We start from the raw sequence: 24,483 nt of genomic DNA on the forward strand, positions 1-24,483 counted from the left end.
GACAAATAGTAATACTACTAATAATAGCAATAATATTAATTTGGAAGATGTTATATGGTGCAGAGTTAAGTCAGAGATAAGAGCAGGAGATGAAAAAAGGACAGGAAAATATTCTGATGTGCTTCTAAATACCAAGGCCTAAGATAATCAGGTTTTTCCCAGGGATTTTTGCTATCTTTCTGCTTTGGTTGCATTGTGTTTTCTTAATGCAAATACAAAACACAGAACTCCTGCTGACATGGAAAGATTCTTCAAAATAAATGCTAATATGATCTATCTCACCGCCAAGAGACAGGCTCTTGTTTTGAACACAGATTGTGATAGTTCCCAGTTTCATCCTCTAAACCACAGAATAAACTAATGCAAGCTATAGCCTGGAAAAAGAAACGCACACTTCTAACAAGGCTTTAGAATACTCTCTGCAAATACTTAAAAAGAAGCTTAAGATTTGTGTTATTGTCATTATTATTATTTAATACATATCTGGGGAATCTAATCTAATATGCCACCCTGCTTTGCAATGTTGAAGTCCATCAAGCCAAATTAATTAACCAAGTGGAATTAATTAATTCCTTTGATACTACCCAGCTTGAGAACTGAGTGTTTGGGTTTTTTAAACCTTCAAACTGGCAGCTGGGAGAAATGATGTCTTTTAAATAAATACGCAAGTGAAAAAATGTTTATGTTGAAAAGAGTATTTTTTCTGTCTTGAACGAAGATTATTTAGGCTTTCTCCTCATATTGTAATTTCTCTTATTATTACTTTTTTCTCTCTCAACCATTCTAGATGTTAGGGTAGAATATAAAGATTATTTCAGGCCCAAATTAAGCCAAGGTAATAAAATGTTTAGAACATAACGTAGGTATGGAATTAGTAGTGGACTAAGGAGCCCGTTTCGTCTCCATTAACACTGGCTGGTTTAATATGGGCTCTCACGTCACATAGTATTGTCATCATCAAGTGACTACACAACCCTTTAGACAGGAACTGCATTTTAATCCTGTTACTTCTTGTCTTGGCTCTGCAACCATGGAAAATAGCAGCTTTATATGTATTTGTATATTTGTGATAATTTCTCCATTCAGGCATCTTTTCTTTAAGCCAAGGGTCTAAACCACGATATTTTTTTCCCAGCATTTTATCACAGGTCATGTTTACTAGAGCAATGATCATTCGCTCAGCCTCCCCTGAACTCTCTTCAACTGCTTCATATGCTTTTTGCAGTGTAGTATGGAAAGCTATAAATGGTAGTTCATCTAAAGCCTTGTCAACGCTCAGATAACTTTCTATATTTTACAGATGATACTCTTGCTTATATGTCTGCTTTTACATGGCATCATGACATGACTTGTTCAACTGTTGCAGCTCTTCAACTGTCTGAAGAACTGCAACCCTATTCCCCATCTTCTGTTTGCACACTTGAGTTTTCCTTTCTCACTCTGGTGTATCATACTTTCTATGTTTATATTACGTTTTCCCAGATTTTACCAACGATGTCTCCAAAATACCAGAATTAGTTTGAATTCTTCTTCTCCAGTGTCTTTGCAAGTCCCTCCCAAGTTATATTCTACAGTTTTAATAAATGTGACTTCTATTGTATCAGGCAGGTTATTAATGAAAAAGGTAAAAGATTTGGGCTATAGGCCTGCAGAATTACATGCAAAATATTATTCTATTTGAAGATGGGATCACTGAATCACTACTTTTTCTCTCAGTTGATACCCACTGGATATCAGTTTAATCATATCAGCTTCCCTCCGTCAATTTTCTTTTGCTGTCACAGAGTCCCTGTGTATCCCTTCCCCACTGGCAAGTTTTTTTCACAATTGAGGACAGAAGATAGGAACAAGAAAATGTCCCGATACAGTTTGACTGTTCAGTATTCCTCAAATGCCTGCCCACACATCTGCTGGACCCAGTTTCTCCAGCTTCTTCACTTTGCTGCTAGGCCGATACAAAGTGCACCAACTCACTTTTCCTGGGGCCTGGGGAAACACATCTTCCTATTAAAGAACATAATTAGCTTCCTAGTATTGTCCCACCAATGATGAACCCAGTCATTTCCTTCTTCCTGGATGTGCAAAAATGTTTGTCCAGCTATGCCAGATTCCCCGTCTTGTTTTTCATGGATTATGGGAACGTGCTACTTGGGGGAGATACAAATCCAACCAAAAATGTAGTCCAGATACATCAATAAAACTGAGCAGAATAAAGTATTCTGTAAAGTAAAGATTAAATAAAGTAAAGGTGAGGGTCACATCACAGATGGTGGGATGCATGTCACCTAACTTCATGTCTTCAGGGTTAGCATCCATATCTAAAGTAGGTAGTCTAGACTTCCCTTATGGAATGCGGACAGAAATAGGAATTTCTCAGTTCCTGTTTGTCACAGCCTCAATTACATGTTTAAAAACGATTAGACGAATTGTGGCCTGGAAACACCTATGGCTTTCGCTTAGTCATAAAAGGAATCAACATGATTGGTATATCCATCAATATTTCATATATTCAAACAAGACTGTTTCCTCCCTGCTGTGTTATACCTCCAGCAGATGTCCGGTAAATTGAAGTCCCCTACAAGAACAACGGTTCACGATTGTGAGACTTCTGACAGCCTCTTGTAGAATGCTTCATCTGCCTCTTCGTCTTGGTTGGATGGTCTATAACAGACTCCCAGCAGAACAACTGCCTTGTTTGCTTCTCCCCTCGTCCTTACCCACAAGCACTCAACTTGGTCATCACAATCATTGATTTCTATACAATCAAAACACTCCCTAACATACTGAGCCACCCCACTGCCTCTCCTTCCATGCCTATCCCTTCTGAACAGCTTATAGCCATCCATTGCAGCACTCCACTCATGAGAGTCATCCCACCATGTTTCTGTGATGGTGACCAAGTCACAGCTGTCCTGCTGCACAACGGCTTCCAGCTCCTCCTGTTTGCTGCCCATGCTGCGTGTATTGCTGTAGATGCACTTGAGCTGGGCTATCGATTTCACCCCCAACATCGGCATGCCACCCCTAGGCTCATCTCTAGGGAGCCTGATTTTATCCCCTTCCCCCTTCAAATCTAGTGTAAAGACCTCTTGATGAGGCCTGCCAACTCATAAGCAAGAATCCTTTTCCCCCTTGGAGATAGCTGCACTCCACGTGCTGCCAGCAGGCCCAGTGCCGTGTAAACCACCTCATGGTCAAAAAAACCAAAATTCTGTTGATGGTACCAGCCTGAGCCACATGTTAACCAGGTATGTTTTCCTATTCCTTTCAGTGTCCCCGCTGCCACTGAAGCGATTGACAAAAACACTGTGTTCCCACTCTGCCAACCAGTCGCCCCAGCACTCTCAAGTCTCTTTTAATCGCTTTTGGATTTCTTAGCACAACCTCATCGTTGCCAACCTGCATGACCAACAGCGGGTAGTAATCAGTGGGCCGAACCAGACCAGGGAGTCTCCTGGTGACATCTCTCACCCAGGCCCCAGGGAGCAGCAGCCTTCCCTGTGGGTTGGGTCCGGTCAGCATATTGGGCCCTCTGTACCCCTCAGGAGGGAGTCACCTACGACAATTACCCTCCTTTTTCTCTTAACAGAGGAAGTCTTGATGCGTGGGGCTGACTGACTCGCCCCAGGCAACCCTCTGGATGGACCTTCATCAAGGTCCTCATGTGCCTGGCCCTCAAGTTCCAGAGCCCCATACCTGGTGTGTAAGCGCAGCTGGGACGGTGAGGGAGGCCGGGAGGGGATTCGCCTGCTGCCCCGAGCAGGGACCTGCTTCCATTCCCCCTCGTCTCTTAGGTTCTGTCTGTCTGGCGGCAGCAAGAGGGCATGGGATCCCCTGCTGCGCGTGGAGCCTCCACCTGCTGCCTCTGCCCCAGGGACGGCCGGGTGTGGCTCCAGCGACCCTTGTCCCTCTCACACTCCCTGATGCTCCTCAGCCCCTCCACGGCCTCTGCCAGCTCTGCCGCAGGCTGAGCAGGTCGCTCCCCCGGCCGCACCGCACGCAGGTGTTGTCTCCGCTGCCCCCGGCACGAGTGACAGGCTCAGGCACTCCCCGCAGCCGGACACCTGGACACCCGGTGTGTGGGGGGGAGCTCGGTCTGGGTCGCCACATTCCCTCTGGCCGCGGCTTTCGGCCGAGTGGAGACCCTGCCCGGGCCTCCCCTGGGCGGGCGATGGCCACTCCTCGAGAAGCCTCTGGTGCCGGGGGGAACTGCGCCCGGCCCGCACGAGCTGCCGCGCAAACGGACGCGCCACGCGCTGTTCGCCCGCCCTGTTCGCGGCGCTCCGGGTCGCTCGCGCTCCCGGGGGCTGCTCTGGCACGTGAGGGGCTTCGGCCGCCGCCGCTCCCGGCCCCGCCCGCGCTGCGCCAGAGCTGCCGCTCGCCAGGAGCGCGCGCTACCGGCTGGGGGGCGGGGGGGAACGGTGGGGGGGAGCTGGGGCCCGCGCTGCCGCCTTCGCGGTTTGGCCGCTTTAGGAAGGGTCCCCCGGCGCGACCCCCCGCTCGTAGCCCTTCGCCTCGGTGGCTTCGGAGCCATTAACAGCATCCAGCACAGAACCAGGCCTCAACAGCCAGTGATAGATGACTGGGTAGAGGAAGAGCAGGCTTTTGGTCTGAAACGGGGAAAGGCTCCAAAAAGCTCAGGAGAATAAAAACATGTCAAATTTAGGAGGGAAACTGCGAGGTGATTTCACTACCGTTTCAAATACCTCAGGGGAAAGTGTAGCTCTTGAGAGTGACCCAGCTGGTTTGCCTCTGGGGATCCACTTAAATATTGGTCCTTCCTTTCATGGATCATCTCCAAAAAAAGTACTGGAAGCGAAGATCTGCTGTTTTTAAAGTTTTCCTACTTCAACAGGAAAAAACAATGAGATGGTCTCTTGTTTCCAAGGTCATCCTGAAAGCAGGCAGCAAGCACTCAGCTTGCTTCACCAAATGGACATCACATCAGAGAATCCAAAAGAAACACCAACAAAGTCAGCACTCCTTTGGTTTTGGGACATTTCCTTTGTGTATCTGTCTGACCAGATATTTAATATTGTTCCATATCAAGTGGCTGCATATTCCCCTGTGTTAAGGGGCACCAAGCAGAGCCTTCAGCTGTTGTAAATGTTAATGGCGATTAGCGTGGTGCTAAGCTACCGCAGTGCCCACGTATGACTATGGACATGGCTGACCTGCGGCTGGCCAGGTGAGACCCGAGTGGGCAGCCAGTCTGCAGCACTTAGAGGGGTTGAGGCGTATAATCCATGCTAAGAGATGCTGGCTGCTCTTCTGGCCTCTAGATTTTGACACTACGAGAAAGAACAAGTCTCCCAGAACTGGAGCCTGGTCCCACGGTGAATGTGATGTGTTGGGCCTACATATGCAGAAGAGCAGGAGAAATAGTTGGGTGACAGGTGTACATATACAGCTACTCTTTTGCATGAATAAAGTGTGTAATTACAGTCACTTCATTTGTACATTATATCTTAACTGACTATTGTATCAGCAAACCTCACAGATAAGCTGATGAATTTTTGCCATATTTACAGACATAACCTTAGCCTCAATGTTTTCAGTGATTTGAGGTCTTGTTATTAATTTCTTTTATCTTCAGATATTTCTACACTGACAGAAGTTACAGGAATTTCTAACACCAGTATAGAATTATCAAGACCCAAGACTTTTAAAAACATGAAAAATATTTATCATAGGAAAAGAAGGAATCGAAGACATTTTAAAAGGTAAATTATGATTCAAGCTTTTTGCCAAGACATTTTTTATTGGTACACTTTAGATAAGCAATGGCGAAACTATATATTAAAAACTATAACAGGTTCCTCTACATAAAAGAATAATAAAATATCTGCCCTGACCTTGACAAAGCAACATTTTTCTAGTGAAGGCATCCACCAGCAGCAGTCTGGATTCATCACTGATATTGCTCGTTTGGAAGCCTCCTTTCTGTCAAAATGCCCTCAGTGACAGTTCATCTGCATTGGTCTCCATCTTTTTCTTCATTGTCCTCCGAGGATATATTCCCCTTCTGGTGAAATATGTACATACAACCCAGACCTTTGAAGCCTACTGGCAAATCATCACCTGCACTACATTACAGAGAGTTCTCCAAGAGGGTGGCATTTGGTTCCAGAGTCTGCAGCCCCGTCCTGGGGCACATGGCATTGCTTTGATAGAAGCTCCTTCCAGAAACTTTAGTAGAATTGCACATCATATAATTCGAACTGAGTGAATTTAGTAACAGGTGCCCTCAGCTTTGAAAACAGATGCCTCATAAATAGCAGCCAAACATTAGAAAACTCGAGGTCTCCTGAGGACTTCACAAAGCATAAAAGGAAGCAACATTAGTACATGGTTTGGAGGAACCTGGTGCCAAAAAAAGAGCAAATATTAAAAGCAAAAAAAAATCAAAAAGAAATAACAGTTGTTTTGAATAGTAGCTACAGAGTTAGGCATTGGGGAGCTGTAAAACTTCCTCAGCCATTCTTGTTGCTATCATTTTCCTACGTTGTCACTAATACCCAAGCTATGGTAGTAATTTAATTTTACTTTATTGCACTGCTTCTCCAATTTTCTGCACCCTTCTAATGAGATAAACATTTCTGACAGTGTTGAAACTTGAGGTGACAATAATTTGCAAGACAGACCAGACACACAGTATGAACTGCCAAAGTTAAAAAAAAAAAAAGGATAAGGAAAAAAAAAGTCTATTTTTTATTCCTTGGAGTCAGACCAGAGAAGAAGGATCCTAGTTCTCACTGCTGAGAGGTATTTGAGATAGTGGGGAGTTGGCTTGGCTCAGTGCATGACTATCCATAAAGTTTGGCTCCAAGACAAAAATGATTACATTAAACAAGACAAAATTCTGATTACCTTAAACAAGAGTATGGCTGCCTTTGTGGTTCACGTACTTGAACCGTGCTCAAGAGGATGACCAGTTTGAACCTAACAGACTGTCTCTTTCAGAGGTAGCTTGATTTCATTTATTGCACCCTTACTCTGGACAGAATAGTCATCATCTCTCTCTGCTCATTCTTTGCTTGTTTCTAAAAGAAAGGAGAATTTCTTTCCTGCTCCTTTTCCTGGAGCTCTTCCCTACTTCATCTTTGTTCTGCAATCTTACCTAATTTCCTACTGTTTACTACAATACTACACGCTACAATACTTCAACTACTCTTTATCTTGTTACCTTTTACTAAATCATATGATTACCTCCTACTTCTCACTTTCATGCACCAAACCATCCTTGACCTCTTTGTTTGCCGTATGTTTTGTCAGCATAATATTTGTCGGTAATGCCACATCTTTTTGAGAGCATTTTGGGAAAGTAACAAGAAGCAGGTTATTTTTGGTAAAGCACATTTTGTCACACCAGGGAAGAAGAGGTTACATCACAAGGACAAAAGTGTCATGATTTCCAGGGGACACCAGTCTGTTTAGAAGCCATAACTGCAGGTGCAATAGAGCTCGTGGCATCACACTAACGTCCACAGCAGGATAGCAGAGAAAGCCTGTAGTGAATGACTCTACAGTGAGAAACTTTGATGACTTGGGCTCATGCTGAGAAAAGTAGTTGTGCTGAAGTAATGGAATAAAGTAGAAAACAATATATCCTCCTACTCAATTGTTGTCTCTGGGTACTTTTTAAGTATTCTGAACCCCAGGTCATAGTCTCTTTTATTTCCAACTGAGCTCTATCATTTTACATCAGCAGCGAATTTGGCCCTCTCTTTTACACAAGGAAGGGTTATATTAAATTTAACACCTAATATCACTCTCAGTTACTTAGTGAAAAATCTGAAGTTACTCTACTCTTTTGAGCTCAAAGTACCAAGCACAAATTCAATAGGTTTATCCCACTTTTACAGTGAGATAACAGAAAATAAACTGTGCTTCAGGACATTAAGGCCAGAAGTAACATACAATAAAAGGACTAATCTTGGAAATAAAGTATTGGGATTGTACAAATACAAGAAATAAAGATCTCCATAGGCAAGGAGAGAAGAGTTAAGACACTCTGCCTGGGATTGCAATCTATTTTCTTCTCCCGGTAGAAGCTGTCCTGGACCTGATATGCCAGCTGCTGTCTCTGATATATGTCTCCTGCCTCCCCATATGCTTCATGTATATGCTTGCATATCACTCTGCAGTCAGCCAGCAGCTTTAAAATGTCACACTGATAGCTTGCTTGGTGACACTCCCCACCCTCTGTGCTCATGACTTAATTTGTAGGTCTCAAGTCTACTTATATACATATAAAGGCAGAACCAAGGAGGTGGTTTACAGAGCACTGCTACAACAGCGAACGCTGGGGTGAGCTAATATAGAGGGTTTCATTGGCCTCTGGCCTGTAGGGACAGAAGGGACATCATAATCGTGTCATCAGATACTCTGCCCTTTACAGGCCATAGATTTTCATTGACTGATTCACAGATTAATATCTTCAAAGCCACTTAGGCCACAGAATGATATTGAACTAATATCTTCTGTTTGACTCATAAATCTTACAGCAAGGTGTCTGTAAGATTTCAAGAAATAGAAAAATTCATACTTTTTCTCAGTACTTTGTTCCAAACCTTGATTGTTAGAAAGCTGTATCTTTTTTCCTCATTTGCATTGTTACAGAGTAAATACACAATCGTTAACTCTCCTTAAACTTTACTAGATTCAAAACTCTCTTTAGTATATGATTTTTCCTTCCCATGGAGATACTTATGAGCAATAATCATATTACTTCTTGATCTTCTTTTTCATAAGCTAAACAGATGTACTTCTGCAGCAAGGTCTTGGCCTCCTATGAATCATAAACCTCCTATGAATCATATGATATCTATCTTCCATGCTTTTAAAATGGAAAAGAAAAAGCTCCTCCATGATGCTGCTTTTTGTTTACCAAATGTTGACAAGACCACCGAAGTTAGCTTGAAGCCATGACAGTTTCCAGAAGAGGTGAGGGCAGCCATTGGTTGTTCATCTCAGACTTTTTATAAAGATCTGAAGCTGATGAGGTTTTTTTAGAAATGAAAGGACGCATTTAGTTTCAAGCAGCCGAATGGCTTTCCCAGGTAATTCAGACAGCCTATGTAGGGGGGCAAAAGTCCCTGTACAGTCAATGAAGGAAAATTAAATGACACCAAAAGGCAACTTAACATGCCTAAGAGAAGTACTTCTCCTTCTCTGCTTCAACAGTAACCTCTGTTTCTCCATTGAGTGGTCAGAGCCTCTCACACTGAGTGGGCTCCCATACGGACCTCACATCATAGAAACGCTGGGGCACAGGGGAAGTCTAAACATGAGCCCAAGTCAGTCCTGTATAGCAAACATTCTGCGTTCACAATGACAAACGCATTATTTAAAACATATGGTTGATAGTGAAAAAGCAAGGAAGAACCTAAATCATTTAGAGGCCAGAGTTCCTACCCAGAAACCTGGAGTGCTCCTAAGGGCTTTTCACCCTGGGAGCATGAAATCAGTGAACTCACTTGTCCACAATGAGCTCTAACCACAGAGCTATGCCATGAACCCAATGGAAGGTAACTTCTGGGCAGAGCCAAGAGGTAAAAAAAGTCAAGAGTTATCAATGTCTATCTGTGAGAAAGACATCAGCTGAAAGAGGACATGCAGTGACTTCTCATTGTACATTTTACAAGGAGAGACTATGTTGATATAATTTTTAGTCTGACAGACTTGTCCACATTTTTACTTTCAGAATGCAAGAGACATAAGATTTTTACTTTATTTAGGTTAAATTAATGTGACTCACTGGCTGGATGGCCGAGCCCAGAGAGTTGTGGTGAATGGCATTAAATCTGGCTGGCAGCCGGTCACAAGCAGTGTTCCCCAGGGCTCGGTTCTGGGGCCGGTCTTGTTCAATATCTTTATCGATGATTTGGATGAGGGGATCGAGTGCTCCCTCAGTAAGTTTGCAGATGACACCAAGTTGGCCGGGAGTGTTGATCTGCTGGAGGGTAGGAGGGCTCTGCAGAGGGATCTGGACAGGCTAGATCGATGGGCTGAGGTCAACTGTATGAGGTTTAATAAGGCCAAGTGCCGGGTCCTGCACTTTGGTCACAACAACCCCATGCAACGCTAGAGGCTTGAGGAGGAGAGGGTGGAGAGCTGCCTGGCGGAAAAGGTCCTGGGGGTTGACAGCCAGCTGAATATGAGCCAGCAGTGTGCCCAGGTGGCCAAGAAAGCCAACAGTGTCCTGGCCTGTATCAGCAAAATTGTGGCTAGCAGGAGTAGGGAAGTGATCGTGCCCCTGTACTCGGCACTGGTGAGGCCGCACCTTGAATACTGTGTTCAGTTTTGGGCCCCTCACTACAAGAAGGACATTGAGGTGCTGGAGCGTGTCCAGAGAAGGGCAATGAAGCTGGTGAGGGGTCTGGAGCATGAGTCTTATGAGGAGCGGCTGAGGGAACTGGGGTTGTTCAGTCTAGAGAAGAGGAGGCTGAGGGGAGACCTTATCGCTCTCTACAACTACCTGAAAGGGGGTTGTGGCGACGTGCATGTTGGTCTCTTCTCCCAAGTAACTAGTGATAGGACGAGAGGAAATGGCCTCAAGTTGCGTGAGGGGAGGTTTAGATTGGATATTAGGAAAAATTTCTTCACTGAGAGGATGATCAAACATTGGAACAGGCTGCCTAGAGAGATGGTGGAGTCACCATCTCTGGAAGTGTTCAAAAAACGTGTGGATGTGGTGCTTCAGGACATGGTTTAGGGGACATGGTGGTACTGGATTAATGGTTGGACTTGATGATCTTGAGGTCCTTTCCAACTTTTGTGATTCTGTGGTTCTGTGACTTCTGAATGGAGAAAAGCCCTTAATATCTCAATATTATAGCTGTGCTTCTCTTTCTAGATAATATTTGCAGTGCAGGATGCTTTTAAATCTTTTTTCTAAGTGATCAAAAAACTCAATATTTCCAATCTTTTCTGTCAGAACATTGTAGGTGATCTTCAGTTCCTCTAAGGACTCCAAATAATTTTTAGCTCTCTGCCAGCAAACTGCAATTTTGCAGTATCAGCTCACTAGGAGAGTACGGAGAATTGCTAGAAACATTCAGTCTTCCTTCTGCTATTAGGATAAGCCTGTGAATACAATTACTGAGTCTCCCCACATACCTTCCAAAACTTGAAAGACACTGATCTGACACTATTAAAAAGCTGACTATAAGCATAAATTCTTTTTTTTTTTTCCTTCTGTGTGTGGAATTAATGTCTAGGTATTGCCCATGGCCATTCAACATTGACTACTAAGTCAATGCTGACTTTAGTGGACAATATAATAATGTTAACTGATGTGATAACAACAGAGTTAGATTGCTCATATATTGCTCATTAGATTGCTCAGCTAATTTGTTATGAGGTACAGCTAACTGGATGCAGCTGATAACACACTCGGTGCCTGGGCTGGACTGACAGAAGGGCTGTTGTGCTGGATCGCCAATGATTTAGGAGAAGTGAGATGGGAAGACTTAATGGGTCAGGGCTAGCAGCAAAAGAAGTAACAAGAGAGAAAAACACCAATGTTGTTTGGTGGCAGTGTTTCTGATTTTTGTCAGGTGAATTGCACATTTTGAATATGTTAGGAGGACAAAAATCATCATAATGACTATGAAACACAATGACTTTATATATAGTTGATACCTGGGTACGCTATTCAGTGAGATCAGATACCTGCAAGACATTACCATTTTATTTTTCATTTTATAACTTAGGTGAGATAATCTAAGCTACGTCATTTATATGGGAATTGGGTCCAGATCCCTTAGATATATTTAAGGTCCTCTTTCTCTCCCTTATTTCTGCACCTACAAAAAGTACGCAGCAATATTTGTACAGATATCGAATACATGATTTACAACCCAAAGATTAAGTATTTTAGACTATTACATACAGCAAAATTCCAAAACTTTGAAGGTACTACAGAAAAAAGTATTATCTAATGGTAGCTAGTGAAATTCATTTTTTTAGGGGTTATTCCCAGTTCTAAACTTGTAAGATGGTCTTAAAGCTGATATATGATAAACAGAGGGATAATTTATTAAGTAGTAGCAATTACTCTTCTTTAGTAGAATTTAAAACTGCTTCATTTGAAAAAAATCTACTCTTTTATTAGAACTCAAAAATCTACTCTTTTATTAGAACTCATATATCTCCATCAAAAACCATATCTAAAGTTGTATTCTAAATATCTACTAACACATCCTAGCACAATGTTGCTGAGTAAATTTCTGAATGTGTTAAAGCTGAGAGCAACCATTCTCACTGATGCGAATATTAACAAGGTCTACAGTGACTACAAACCAGCAGATGTTTTCAGAGAAAGGTCAGGATTTGAATTAATGTTTAAAAAAAAAACAGTCAACAGTAAAAGAAACAAAATAAGTCAAAATTTATTTGTCTGTAATTACTGTACTTTTCAAGCAATTAAAGCTTCTATGGCATTATGAATAATATACAATAACACTATTTTATTTAAATTTATTTAAACTATAAGCAGGACATTTCAGAGGATATCTGACAATTATTCTGTGAAGTTAAAAAAAGAGAACAACAGAAGATAACAGCAGGTGAAATTTCAAATGGTGGAATATTGATACAGAGTGTTAATTAACACAAAGCATTTATTCATGCTACATGGTGCATATAATCAGTTACACTTACTAAATGAGGATTTGATTGCCCACTATTCCAAAGCATACCCGCACTTTTATGTGGTAAAGGCAAGGACTCTGTCCATTTGTATTTGCTAAGTGCAAGAAGGATGGCCTCTGTGAGGAGTGTGAAATAGTACCAGAATAGTAATAGCAAATTTAAGTATTGCTAGAAATGCTGCAACATCCTTTATGTCTGCATCTCAGCAAAGAAGGGTGGGGTTTTTTCCTTAGTAGGGGAGACAAAATTATTGGACATGATCTAGTTCATCACACCTAATTTTAAGCCACAGAATGAATCCCCTTCTGGAAACCTCTGTCTCCTCCTGTGAGTCTGGAGGGAATGCAGATGACTAGAATAGATTATGTGACTAATATCTCAATCACTGAAGTTACATAAAATGACACTAACCCCTTATCTTTAAAAACTTATTTCAATAGCCTGCCTCATTGTAAAGTCTGAGTATAATTAGGATATTTAATTTGGGTGATGTGGTAGAGAAAGTGTCCATATATGAATATTTATAAGAAACCTTCAGTAATCAGGAAAATCTTTAAGCATGCTTTCAACTTGGAAAGCGAGACCTAAGCATGTCCTTAAAATAAAGAGCATGCGTTGTGTTTTCTTAAATCAAGGTAGCCATAAGGGCATTCTTAATTGTTTTCCTAATATGAGTTTGAGCTCCCAGAGATGAACCAGCAGTGTAGCACTGATGCTACACAGAATTGGTCCAGCTCTTGCTTCCGTGTTTGAAAAAAACCTGACAAGATCCAGTGATCTTAGAGATTTCTGAACTATCTTTCCCAAAACTTCCTGGTCTAAACCAATTCCATCCCTGAACTTTCCCAGTCACATCCTTTCAGCCTGACTTCACAAGCCAAAATTCATATTAATCTGCCTGAGAGAGAAAAGATATGTTTAGACTAATCAGATATTTTTCCTGTAGTTATGTTTATTGTCCTGACTTACAACTTCCTGGGCAGCTCTTTGATTTACTAAGGAAGAAAACTATTTCCCCAAAAAGGCACTGCAAATTTCATGGTGAAGTATGTATATATCAGTAGAGTCTGCTTGCAGCTCACTACAAGAAATGAATAATCGCTACATACTCTCTTTCAGTGTCTCACCTTTCCCTTGCCCTTTAATGCCTACCATGTCCAACAGGAACACAGGGATGATAAAAAGTAGATCTGCAGGAGTGTTGCAGAATCGACAGCTGAAATTTTCAACCACATTCATACATGTCATTTAAATAGGTTTCAAGGAAGTCTGTGACATTGTATCCAGAGGGAAACATTTGGGCGCTGCATTAAAACAAAACAAAACCCATTGTATACGCATTCCTTGTGTGTCCCAGTGCCTCATTACTTGTGAGTGGGTCTGGTAAGCTGTTGCAGTTGGGCTTGTTGCCATTCCAGCATGTGCAGATTGAGAGTTTTTTGCTTTGTTTTGATTTTTGCAGCTGTATATTCTTCTCCTGCTGAACGTCAAAAATCTTGAAGTAGTGCCAATCAGATACAGCTGAACTGCCTTTGCTGCAGTAAAAAAAATGATCAGCATGCAATTTATTATTAGAATAGACCATTCTGAATTTTTACTTCCATCGCAGCAGACAGCTATATCCATTTTTGTATAAAAACCTACTTAGCACAAATAAAAGGAACAGCGGATTAGCTGATTTTAAAGACCATATCCTATTTTAGCTAGACTCACTGGGGAGCGGACCTCAAGGATAGCCACATCCAGTGCATTTAGTTGCACTTTGGGAACTCTCTCCCACTCCCTCTACAAAGCTTGTAAAACAAATTTACTATCAGTGCCTTAGGAACCTCACTTCAGTGAGATTAGTATTCTACTATTTGAGAGAATTGCAAACTACCCATTAAGCAGGGGTGGCTGAATTCCCTTTAAAATTAAAAGGAAAAATAAGGCACCCACTTGCGTCTCACTAAAAGACAGTGGGGAATCACACGTCTAATGCTTGGTTTTGGCTTCAAGAGTCCTCCCTGGAGCTCTGGTTTTACATTCAGTTGCTTATCTGCTTAATTCCTGTGAATACTCTTTTGAAAGCAATGGGGAGAACTGTCTGCATGACGTTAGTAAATCCAGTCACATGACTGCACTGGAAAGACACACGTATTCATATGGCAGGGGTCAAAAAACATAGTTTTCTTCCTTAGAGTATACCAGTGAGCAGATAAGGAAAAATTATTTCTACTGTAGCTGTATGTATACACCAGGCTTTTAGAGAGGGCTCCCTGCATCCTGTGCCCATTGATGTTGGAATTGTTTAGAGTAAGATTTAAAACAAAATAAACAAACATACAAACAAAAAAACAAACCACCAAACAAAAAAATCCAAACCCCAAACCTACCAGCATAAAATTATTCTTTGCTTTGGGAGCTCCCAGGCTTCATCTTTGTGGTCCTCAGGGATGCCCTGCATGCAGGGCATGGTAACCACTTGCCACTTTGGGAATGGTCTCCAAGAGCCTGAGGATTTGCAAACACTGCAGTCCAGCATCAGAGGAGAACACGGCCTGAGGGAACTTAGGAGGATCCAGATGTGTTCTAACTGCTTGTAAGCCTGTTCTTCCCACTGCAGTGATGAGTTATTGGTGTGATCCTAATGAACTCTATTAGGATTGTTGACTATGTCTTCTAGCTATTTAATTAATCACTTAACAAAGGAAGCAACGTGACTAAGTCAGTAAATACAAACATCATCATGATTGCTCAGACAAGTTGCAGAATGAAAGAAAAAACTATGTGAGTTTAACGCTGGTTTAAAATAAAAAGAACTAAAATCACATGACTTATGAGAAAGATTAAGTTCAAGCCCCCCTTGGGCTAGGAATTCTGTGGAGTTATTTTTAAAGCAGTGATAGGAGCAGTGCTAAGTGACAGGGTCTTGGGGTCATCACACACGTCCTCATGGTGCCCTAGTTTCATTCAATGTAACTCTGCCTTTATCACATGCCAGCTTTGTGCTCAGATCATGGATTGAAACACTAAACTCTTCACTGAAGTATCTCTGATTTTATAATTGATCAAAAGCTACAGAAAGCAGTCTGATAACCCAAGTGAAGACTGTTGTAACATCAATATGATGAGGAAGTTATTATAAATTATGCTTGTAAATATTACCAAGTCAGCTTTAATTTGATAGGATAAGTACCTTTGAGTAAATTTAGCCTGCAATCCTACATAGAGAATGCCAGTTGTGGATTGACCAGAGATACAGAAGAGAAGAGAAGCAAGAGCTTTTTGTTCTCGCACTTATAGAATAAAGTAGTTTTAATCTGATGCCTTTTTCTCCAGAAAGGATGGTACATGCAAGCTAAAAATGAGAGCAAATACCTCAGTGTTATTGTATTTCAGGAAATTATCTGTCAATCTGACTGTGTCTATTTGGCTCCATGTTGCTACAACATGGGAAGCAGACTCAGGAATGGATTTAAAGTACACAGACTTATGCAACACCTTTGTTGGACATACCTCAGCTAATGCTCTGGTCAAAGCATTCACACTGTGATTAGAAAGATCTCAACTTTGGATGTGCCCCATCCATGCCTGATCTATCCAGATTAGAAAGGGTAGAAAAGAGGCTGAAGCCCTTGATAGGGTACAAGAGAGCTTAGGATCCAGCCTCCCAGAGAGCTCAGGCTGAGGCAAGCCTATAGCTCATGTTACACAAGGACAGTCCAGGTGATGGACAAGCAACCTTTGAAAGGATTTTGACCTGCTCTTAACTGGCAGTGAAAGCATAATTTAACACTTGGAATGTGTTAATGTATAAACAAGAATGACAGTTTTCAGTCAAACTGAAGGTCTAACTACACTAGATCCCCTGGGAACAATGACTTCCCATTTTTAATTCTGCTTTGTGTGAGCAAGTCTTCCCTTTTGTTTTAAAGTTCAACATGATTATTTTATTTATCTTTTAGTTCTTTTACTATGAGAAATCCATGTACCAAAGCCTGCTCTCAGATTTCTTGAACTCAGCAAGGGACAATAGTATGATTCACCCCCTCCATGTTTACCCAGCTTATGTTACCACTGTCCCAAACATGCACTATCAAACAGCATGTCAACATCCTGTTGACTGGTCTAGAGTACAAGCAGATGATGTGCTTTTCAGCAGTGTCAGGTATTAGATTGGAGAGGAGGCAGGAATCAGTGGCTTTAAGTTATTCTGTCTGATTTTTGGACATGACAACATTATAGATAGTAACACAGAATCAGCAACATTTTGTCCACTGAGCTCTTGACCATACCCATTTTCCCTCCATGGTGTCATTAAATGAACTGCAGTGCACAGAAAACCAAGCACAAGGCTGTAGAGGGGCACAGGGCTCTTTATACTTCCATTCCACAGAGTGATGGCATGTTTTGAGAAGGATTTGCATTGTAGTGACACTGGAGGTTCCCCTGAGAACACAGATACTTTACAGACACAAATGGAAAAGAACTTTTCCTAAATAAACTGACAGCCTAAGTGGGGACATCTTAAACACAAACAGGCACACTACATCCTTTAACTTCAAATAGTTGTGAGGTAAGGCAAAGCAGGGGACACGCTATGTTCCAGAGATAGGAATATATCCCAAAGATTCAAGTAGAAGTTAGCGGGGAGGTAATAATAAAGATGTATGTCTGAGATAAAAAGTAGGAAGGAGAGTTGATCTCTCATCTCCAGAGTAAATCCTTCTCTTTTGGCCTTAGTGAGGATCAAGAACTTGTTCAGTAACAATCACTGTTACGACTGCAGACAGAAAATTCCTGCTCTGTGCCCTAAGGATTTCACAAGCTAGTTGCACTTACAGTCACTGGCTGCACAGGTACCATCTAAAACATGTTATACTAGCATCATAGTCCATCCAGGGTAATAAGTCTACTTTGATTCCTTTTGCATGGCCACAAAGGTTTCATTCTCCATGACATTACACCAGACCTGAGTTGCCCCACACAGGGGATAAGTAGCCTACGGCCAGTAATCCCCACCCTCTTAGCACAAAGATAAATGGGAAACAGGAAGGAAACAAAAGGACTGAAGTCAGGGGGCAACCCTACTGCACAAGGTAACAAATAAATAGACTATTATTCCTTCCAGAGATGGAGAGAAAGGTAGTAAGTAGAAAATGGCATTTCACAGGGTGTCCAGAGCCAAATGCTTTCCTGAAGCATCTCATACGAAGTATCCCTCCTTCAGGATTCAGCCTAGCTTCTGCTGCACCATAGCTATATCTCTCCTTGACCTGCAGAAAGCCTTCAAATTTTGGGATCCATCCCAACCACACATAGCTCACCAGCCTGGCATGTTTAAGACAGCCTGAAGTGTGTAGGAGCAGAGGAGAGGAGAAAGCCAACACCATCTCCCATGCTCACAGGCCAGATGACCACAGCACGCGGCCTGGTGGGACACACCACTGACTCATACAAATGTGGCCATCAGTAGGGGCATAAGGCCTATCTTCAACTCACAACCAGGCAAGAACCGCTTCAGCTGCTGCTACATCCTCTCCTGGCAGGTCCAGGTGGTGGATCCAAACACCCTCCCTGGGGCTGGGAGGCTGCGCAAATATTACAGAGAGTTTTCCATTCAACCTCTTTCAGTCTTGCCACAGTTTTACAGGCTGAGATTACAGTTTTGCATTATGTGTTGTCATGAAAATCCACTGAAGACAGGGACTTCTAATCCTGTTGTTGTCAGGCATAACTTCCTGACGAGAGACTTTTTCCTTTGGTTTATTTATTTATTTTCCTTCGAGTACAGCCTAAGTCCTCCCTTCCTGTTGGGAACAACAGCTGCAGCACACGGCATCAGCTTGCCAAGCCTGGATGACTGTGAAATATCATTTATCTTGGAGCAAGATAGTATCAGAGAAACAACCGTGTGGTCCTGACTGTGAATTCATTACATAGCTGTGCTTAGGAGGAGTAGGATAAGTTGCAGTATCAGAGGCAAGAGAGGTCCCACTTCTGAGTGAACACTTTTGGACCTGAAAGGACTGTCACATCTGGAAGCACTACTGAGACAAAAAAGGAATTTTGGTTTCCTTGCTCAGAAAAACACTCTGAACCTGTAAAGGTTGGAGATACGAAAGTATTCACCATAGGAAACTGATACTTCTTCTGTAGGTTAATAGGAACATGGTGGCCCCAGAAGATCAGGTAATTGGCTGATGAAAACCACACGGCTGACACACACACTTCCCAGCATACCTCTGTTATCCCACAGATCTGGTGGATCCTGTAGGAATGCCACAGCCCTTAGATAAAATATGCTTTCAGCTACCCTTCTGTTATCTTCACCCTTTCGCTTTTTGGGGGGGCTTTTTTGCCAGAAGCAACCGCTGTATTTAAAGTTTAGGAGAGAGTTCAGACAAGCTGGAAATTAACGATTACTTACATATTTTCCCCACCACCCCTCCACTCCCATCGTTTGCTCTGGGTTCATTTGGTGCCTCCGTCCCCCAGGGGCAGGTGGCTGAGGGTCGGGGCAGGCAGAGAGCTGCTCTTTGTCTTGTGCCCCGGTCCCGGGCTCCTCCGGAAGTGTGCTGGGCTGCGTGGAACTGTTGTGCTCACTTTCCTTTTCAACCTCACATATTTCCCATTAATGAGGAGTGGGAAAGGTCGGGGGGGGGGGTTCTTTTATGGCCTGCTTGAGGGCAAGCAACAGCCTTGGGAAATGGCACTCTCATTTCCTGGGAATCCCAGCCTATTCAATAAGCAAAGAAAGAAGTCCTAAGAAAAGTTAAGTTACCAAGGTGTTAAAGGGGACTTTCCCATGTGGGCTTGGTTCTGCAAGGATCCTCTTATGCAAAATTGGCTGCAACTCTCCCAGTGATTTTGGTGGTAGGAGAGTAGCCCTAATGGGAGCAAAGAAGACAGATGCAGGAAGGGTTGCACAGATGCAGAGGGCTTGGAGCTAACCGGGCCCAGTTTAGGACAGCCCACTCGAGTGCATGTACACCATTTTGAGTAGTCTACCACAAAACTCCTGGGAAGGGTCTGGACCACTGACACTAACGTAATGAAGGCACTGATACCTTCCGTCCTTCAGGTCAGCTGCAACAGCCGAGAAGTGTTTTCTCAACAGCAGTTCTGAAATTTCTCAGGGATCAGCATGATGAAAGTTTTCAAAGTAATAACTGCATGACAACAATTCTCATGCCCCAGGACAGAAAGCCCCAATTTTACCACTGCACATTGTGCTTCAAATATAGAAGAAGAAGCAATAGATAATATCTCCATCAGTATTTTCATAGAGAAGCTATCTGGTGTAAATCCATGTTATGCTATAGAGTTGAAGCCAGTGGAGCAATGTCAGGAGTTTTTGCTATTATTTTTTCTTCTTTGTTTTGTGCCTTGCTTTGCTCTGTCTATCACTAAATGTTCCAGGGCTCTCTACCATGAGCCCAGACAGTGGAAACTGCTGACTGAAGTCATTTACTGTATCCGTGCTCAGAAACAAGCTGTTATTTGTCATTGGCATGTAAATAAGTCACTGTTCTTTCCATCCTATAGCTGTTAAACAAATACTGTGAACCAGGTTCGCAGCATTGATTTCTTATAGGAGGTCACTGAGATGATTTCGCAGAAATATCCTGCAACAGTTTTGCAAAACAGGATAAGCCGCAGCCTGAATTTCATGACTCTGTTTTTTTCCACTTCCATTCCGATGGTTACTGTGTTTTTGCTGTCACAGGCAGGCGGTTAATTCATCCTGACTCACAGAGGCTAGGAAAATGGAAACTTTGTCCACTCTTCTTAGTGTCTAAGACATATGCGTTATACATTACTTGTATTTTGATATGACCTACATGTCCTAGCCCATGTCAACCACAGACTGACAGTATATGCACACTTACAACAACTACATACCTTTGATTGCAGTCTAGCATGCAGATAGCCAAACAGATAGCTTTAAATGGTAGCAATTTAAACGAGGGAGCTAGTAGCCTAGTCCAGGCTGAAAAACTTGCTGTGGAGTATGAGTAAATTAACCCATGCAGACCAATAAATAAAACCTATTTATAAACAACACCTGCCTGCAGATTAAATAAAAATACCAAGACCGGGATGAAATCAGTTGTATCATCTTTATTCTACAGATGGCAAACCGAAGCTTTGCACAAGGTGCCGTAAGAAGCCTGTGTCAGAGCCAGGACTGGAGTCACTTGTGCCTCAGCCTGTGCTGCAGCCACAGGTTCCTCCTTCTTCTGAGCACAGTGTAGATTCATGCTATACACTGGCATAACTACTCTGACCCGGTAAATGCCATTCTCAATTTTTACCCATTAAAAGGGTAGAATCAGTTAGACTGTCGGTGTTAAAGATGCTGCTGGGCAATGAAAATTGAAAGCCCTACTTTCAGTCTCACCCACTGATGATAGGCATTTTGGGAAAGGAGTCAGCAGCAAGTTTTGCACTTAAAGAAATATCAACAGTGGTGGGTAGGGGTTTGGGAAACTAATCTAATAGGTGTGTCTAGATTTGGCTAAGAATGAAAAGAGCGTTTTCTTTCCACTGGTTGCTGGCTAGTAAAAGCAAAGGGCTGGAATACATCCAACTTGCAAAACTTGAATACAGTTACTGCTATCTGCAAATGGGTGCCCCTCCCCGCTCATGTGAGCTACACAGGCAAAAAAGAATGACACATGTGCTGTTTCCTTTTCCAGTTGTAAAGGGGTCAGGAGCCAGGCAAGGAGAGCCCGAACAAGAGGAGCATTTTCCTGGGCTCTTCCAGCTGTTCTGTTCAATCCCGCCGTCGGTTCTGAGCAGGGAAGAGAGACTGTCAACACAAATAAGGCATTTTTCAAAGGCGTAAATTATGAGTTACCAAAACAATGCGACATCTCAACCACGTGAGTACCCTTTCCCCCCCCCCCCTTACAATAAGAGTGGATTTATCAGTCTGCTGCTTAAGGAAAAGATTGTCTAATGCATTTCATATGCAAAAAAAAAAAAAAAAGAAAAAGAATGCCTGAGACTAATCTTGAAGAAAAAAAAGTTGTGATGAAACTGTTTTCCTCTTTTATTCTTTGTGTTTGTGCGCGTGCGTGTGTGTGAACTGAAATGGGCTCTGCAAACTCCCACTCCTGAACAGGACCGAGCAAAGTTAGTAATGTTTCCGCCTAAACCCTGGTTTAGAAAAGTTTCATTTGAATGTTTTTCCCTCCTCCCGCCTTCAGGAATGAAAATATGGAGCATTTTGAAAGCGTACTGACGCTTTTCTAAGTTATTAATGGTGCTGCACAACTTGTGTTTAGAGTCTCAAGCTGTCTGTGTGTAATATGAGACGCAAGCCACAAACTGACAGTCTATATTTAAAGCCATAATGCGTTTCTAAACTTCCTCCTGGAAGTTTAGAAACGTGGGCTTTAAGGACAAGCAAATTAGTTTCTCAGCAAGAGAGAGTACAGGAGGGCAAGTCCTCTGCTGGCATAACTCTGCATATTTCAGTAAATTTGAAAAGAGAGAATTTGGCCCGAACAGTCAAATGAGCACAGAGGCTTAGCTGCAGCGTGGTTAACGTTCATTGTGGGACAGTATTAAAAAGAAAACAGAGGGGAAGGGGGTAGATTCTGATTTGGTAAAGCTGAGAAAAGTCAATGGCAAAACTCGGAGCTTTTGGTGTTACAATAGCAGCGCTGTATCTCTTTTACGGCTTTAGTATAATCCTTCCCACTTTAATTCAAGATAGTAGCTTTGTGTTATTTTTAATAAACAAACTGCCAATAGCAGAATTTTTTTATCATAGCAGGGTATCAGTAATGAAGGCAAAAAGTACGGACGGCATTGCTGGGAGCTGCCTGTGATTCAGGGTTTGATCCAGAGATTGCTGTAAGAATATTTGGTCTATATGGACGTTGACACTACGATGTTTCCCAAGCTCTCAGTGAGGCAGGCTGATCCAGCAGATATGACAGAGTGAACAGAATCTCTGGAATCACAATCAGCAATTCCTATTTAACCTTTAGTCTTTTCTGCAAGTTCTAACCATCAAGAAAGATTAGATGATAGCTTTATATTAAATTTTATTCTATTTTATTCAGCAGTTTAGGGTATTATAGCTTGTTTTCTATTATTTATAGGAAAGAAACATGCAGGCTAATTCAGGATTCTGAGAGTTTGGGTTTGGAAAAGCTTGTGTAAATTACTGCCATTGGTGCTCTCCAAGCATGTGTAGAAGGATGGTTGTGACTCATTGAGGTGCATTTTGCTCATTGTGCAATATCAACAAGGGTCCAGACCCAATCTTGTATCTTTAGTGACAGGCTTGACCAGGTGACAAGTCCAGGACCTGCTCTACGATCCTGAATACATTATGAATCACTTCTCTGACAGACTCAGATTGTCAGAGGACTCCACAGAAGGCCCTACAGTGGATCTGGGTGAGGAGTTAGTACCCTGTGGGGCCTTTTGTCTGTTCATAATGAAAAAAGGCTGATGCATCAGGTTCTCTTGGTTTTTTCCAAAATCTAGGCGGGAATTCTCAGCTTGAATCATTTTAAGATCATATGATTGCCAGTGAAAATAAATGGCTTGCAATCTTGCTAGAATAAGTGTTCTGATTGAAAAATAGTGACTACCTATTCTTTATTTGCCCTTGTAATTTCCCTTGCTGATTCAGACACGATGTTCCTGTATTTTGTTTCAGTCTGTCTCTCTTTGTTTTGGGTTTTTTTTTAATTACATGGATCAAATTTACAGATTAATAACAAAATTAAATTGGAGGGAAGTCTGATAGTACCATATTCCTGTGTAATGCAAGTTTGGTGCACTGTTTTTATAATGGTTGAGGATTTGGGTGTAGGTCTTGGGGAAAAGGGACTTATTTCTTAGCAAAATTCCAGAAATTTTTGTAAGAAACAAGATATTGAAAGATCAGTGTATTGACAGGCAGTGCACAGCATGGACAGCAGATGTTTGCCAGAGAGGCAGAGTAATTGGAAAAGCAAATTGTCTTCATAACCATAGTGAAAATCTTTGAAACGGGTGTGAAAATGCATAAAGAATCAGCAAAAACCTTTGACTATATTGAACATACTAATTCTTTGCTGACTACCTGCAGGTGAGACCACAGAGCAGCTGCCTACTGATGTGAACTGAACAGTGTTAAGTTACCTAATTGCTCATGTTCTTTGCTTATCTCCTTGTATTCACTTGTGGCTGATAAGGGATTTTTATTCATTCTATAAATACAGTATGATCCTGGCAATCCAGGTGGGAGCAGACTACTGTTTCAGGTTTAAAATATTCAACGCTGTGAACCCTGCAAATGTATTCTGCCTCTATACGGGGATGCCGCACCATCTAACCTCGGGCACTTCCCATGCCCGTCTCAGAAATCCCATCGCTCTGAGTGGGCTCTCTGTATACTCAACGGAGAGGCAAAAGAGCCAGTAATGCAGCCCACTGATGTTAGGCAGTGTGTATATATTTACTCTGTCATTCATAGTTAATGGGCATTTGTGTGTGGCTGGAATAAAATGGAATACCCAAGTAAAGGACTCTGCTACCAAAGCCAAGAATGGAGTTGGGCTTCAGTTTCATTGGCTGGCGTTCAATCCAATATTGTGCTATGAATATATCTCCAGTTTCTTATTCTTATATAAAAGAGATTTAGCCTGATAGTAGGAATGTAAACGTCCTGATTTTCAAATGCATCATTTTTAAATGCTTTTGCTTCCTCCCACCTCTGCTCAGATCTACAGCTAGTAGCTGCCTGACTCATTACAAAATCTGAGGAATTCTAGAGGTTTGGCAATCTCTGTTCAGACTGCAGTTTTTGCCCTCTTCCTTTTAGGCTGCAGTGAC

General features: G+C 42.2%; 1 protein-coding gene across 1 annotated transcript in view; it reads left to right on the plus strand.

Annotated features, from left to right (window-relative positions):
• Window positions 1-21,493: 21,493 nt before the first annotated feature.
• GYPC (glycophorin C (Gerbich blood group)) overlaps window positions 21,494-24,483 on the plus strand; it is a gene marked incomplete at both ends in the record, with an annotated part of 29,404 nt that continues 26,414 nt past the window's right edge. Inside the window, one exon of the mRNA XM_082001655.1 lies at window positions 21,494-21,527. Coding sequence (XP_081857781.1) covers window positions 21,494-21,527 — 34 coding nt within the window. The remainder of the gene's footprint in view (window positions 21,528-24,483) is intronic.

Source organism: Phaethon aethereus, assembly GCF_964289735.1.
Source record: "Phaethon aethereus genome assembly, chromosome: 6".
NCBI lineage: Eukaryota > Metazoa > Chordata > Aves > Phaethontiformes > Phaethontidae > Phaethon > Phaethon aethereus.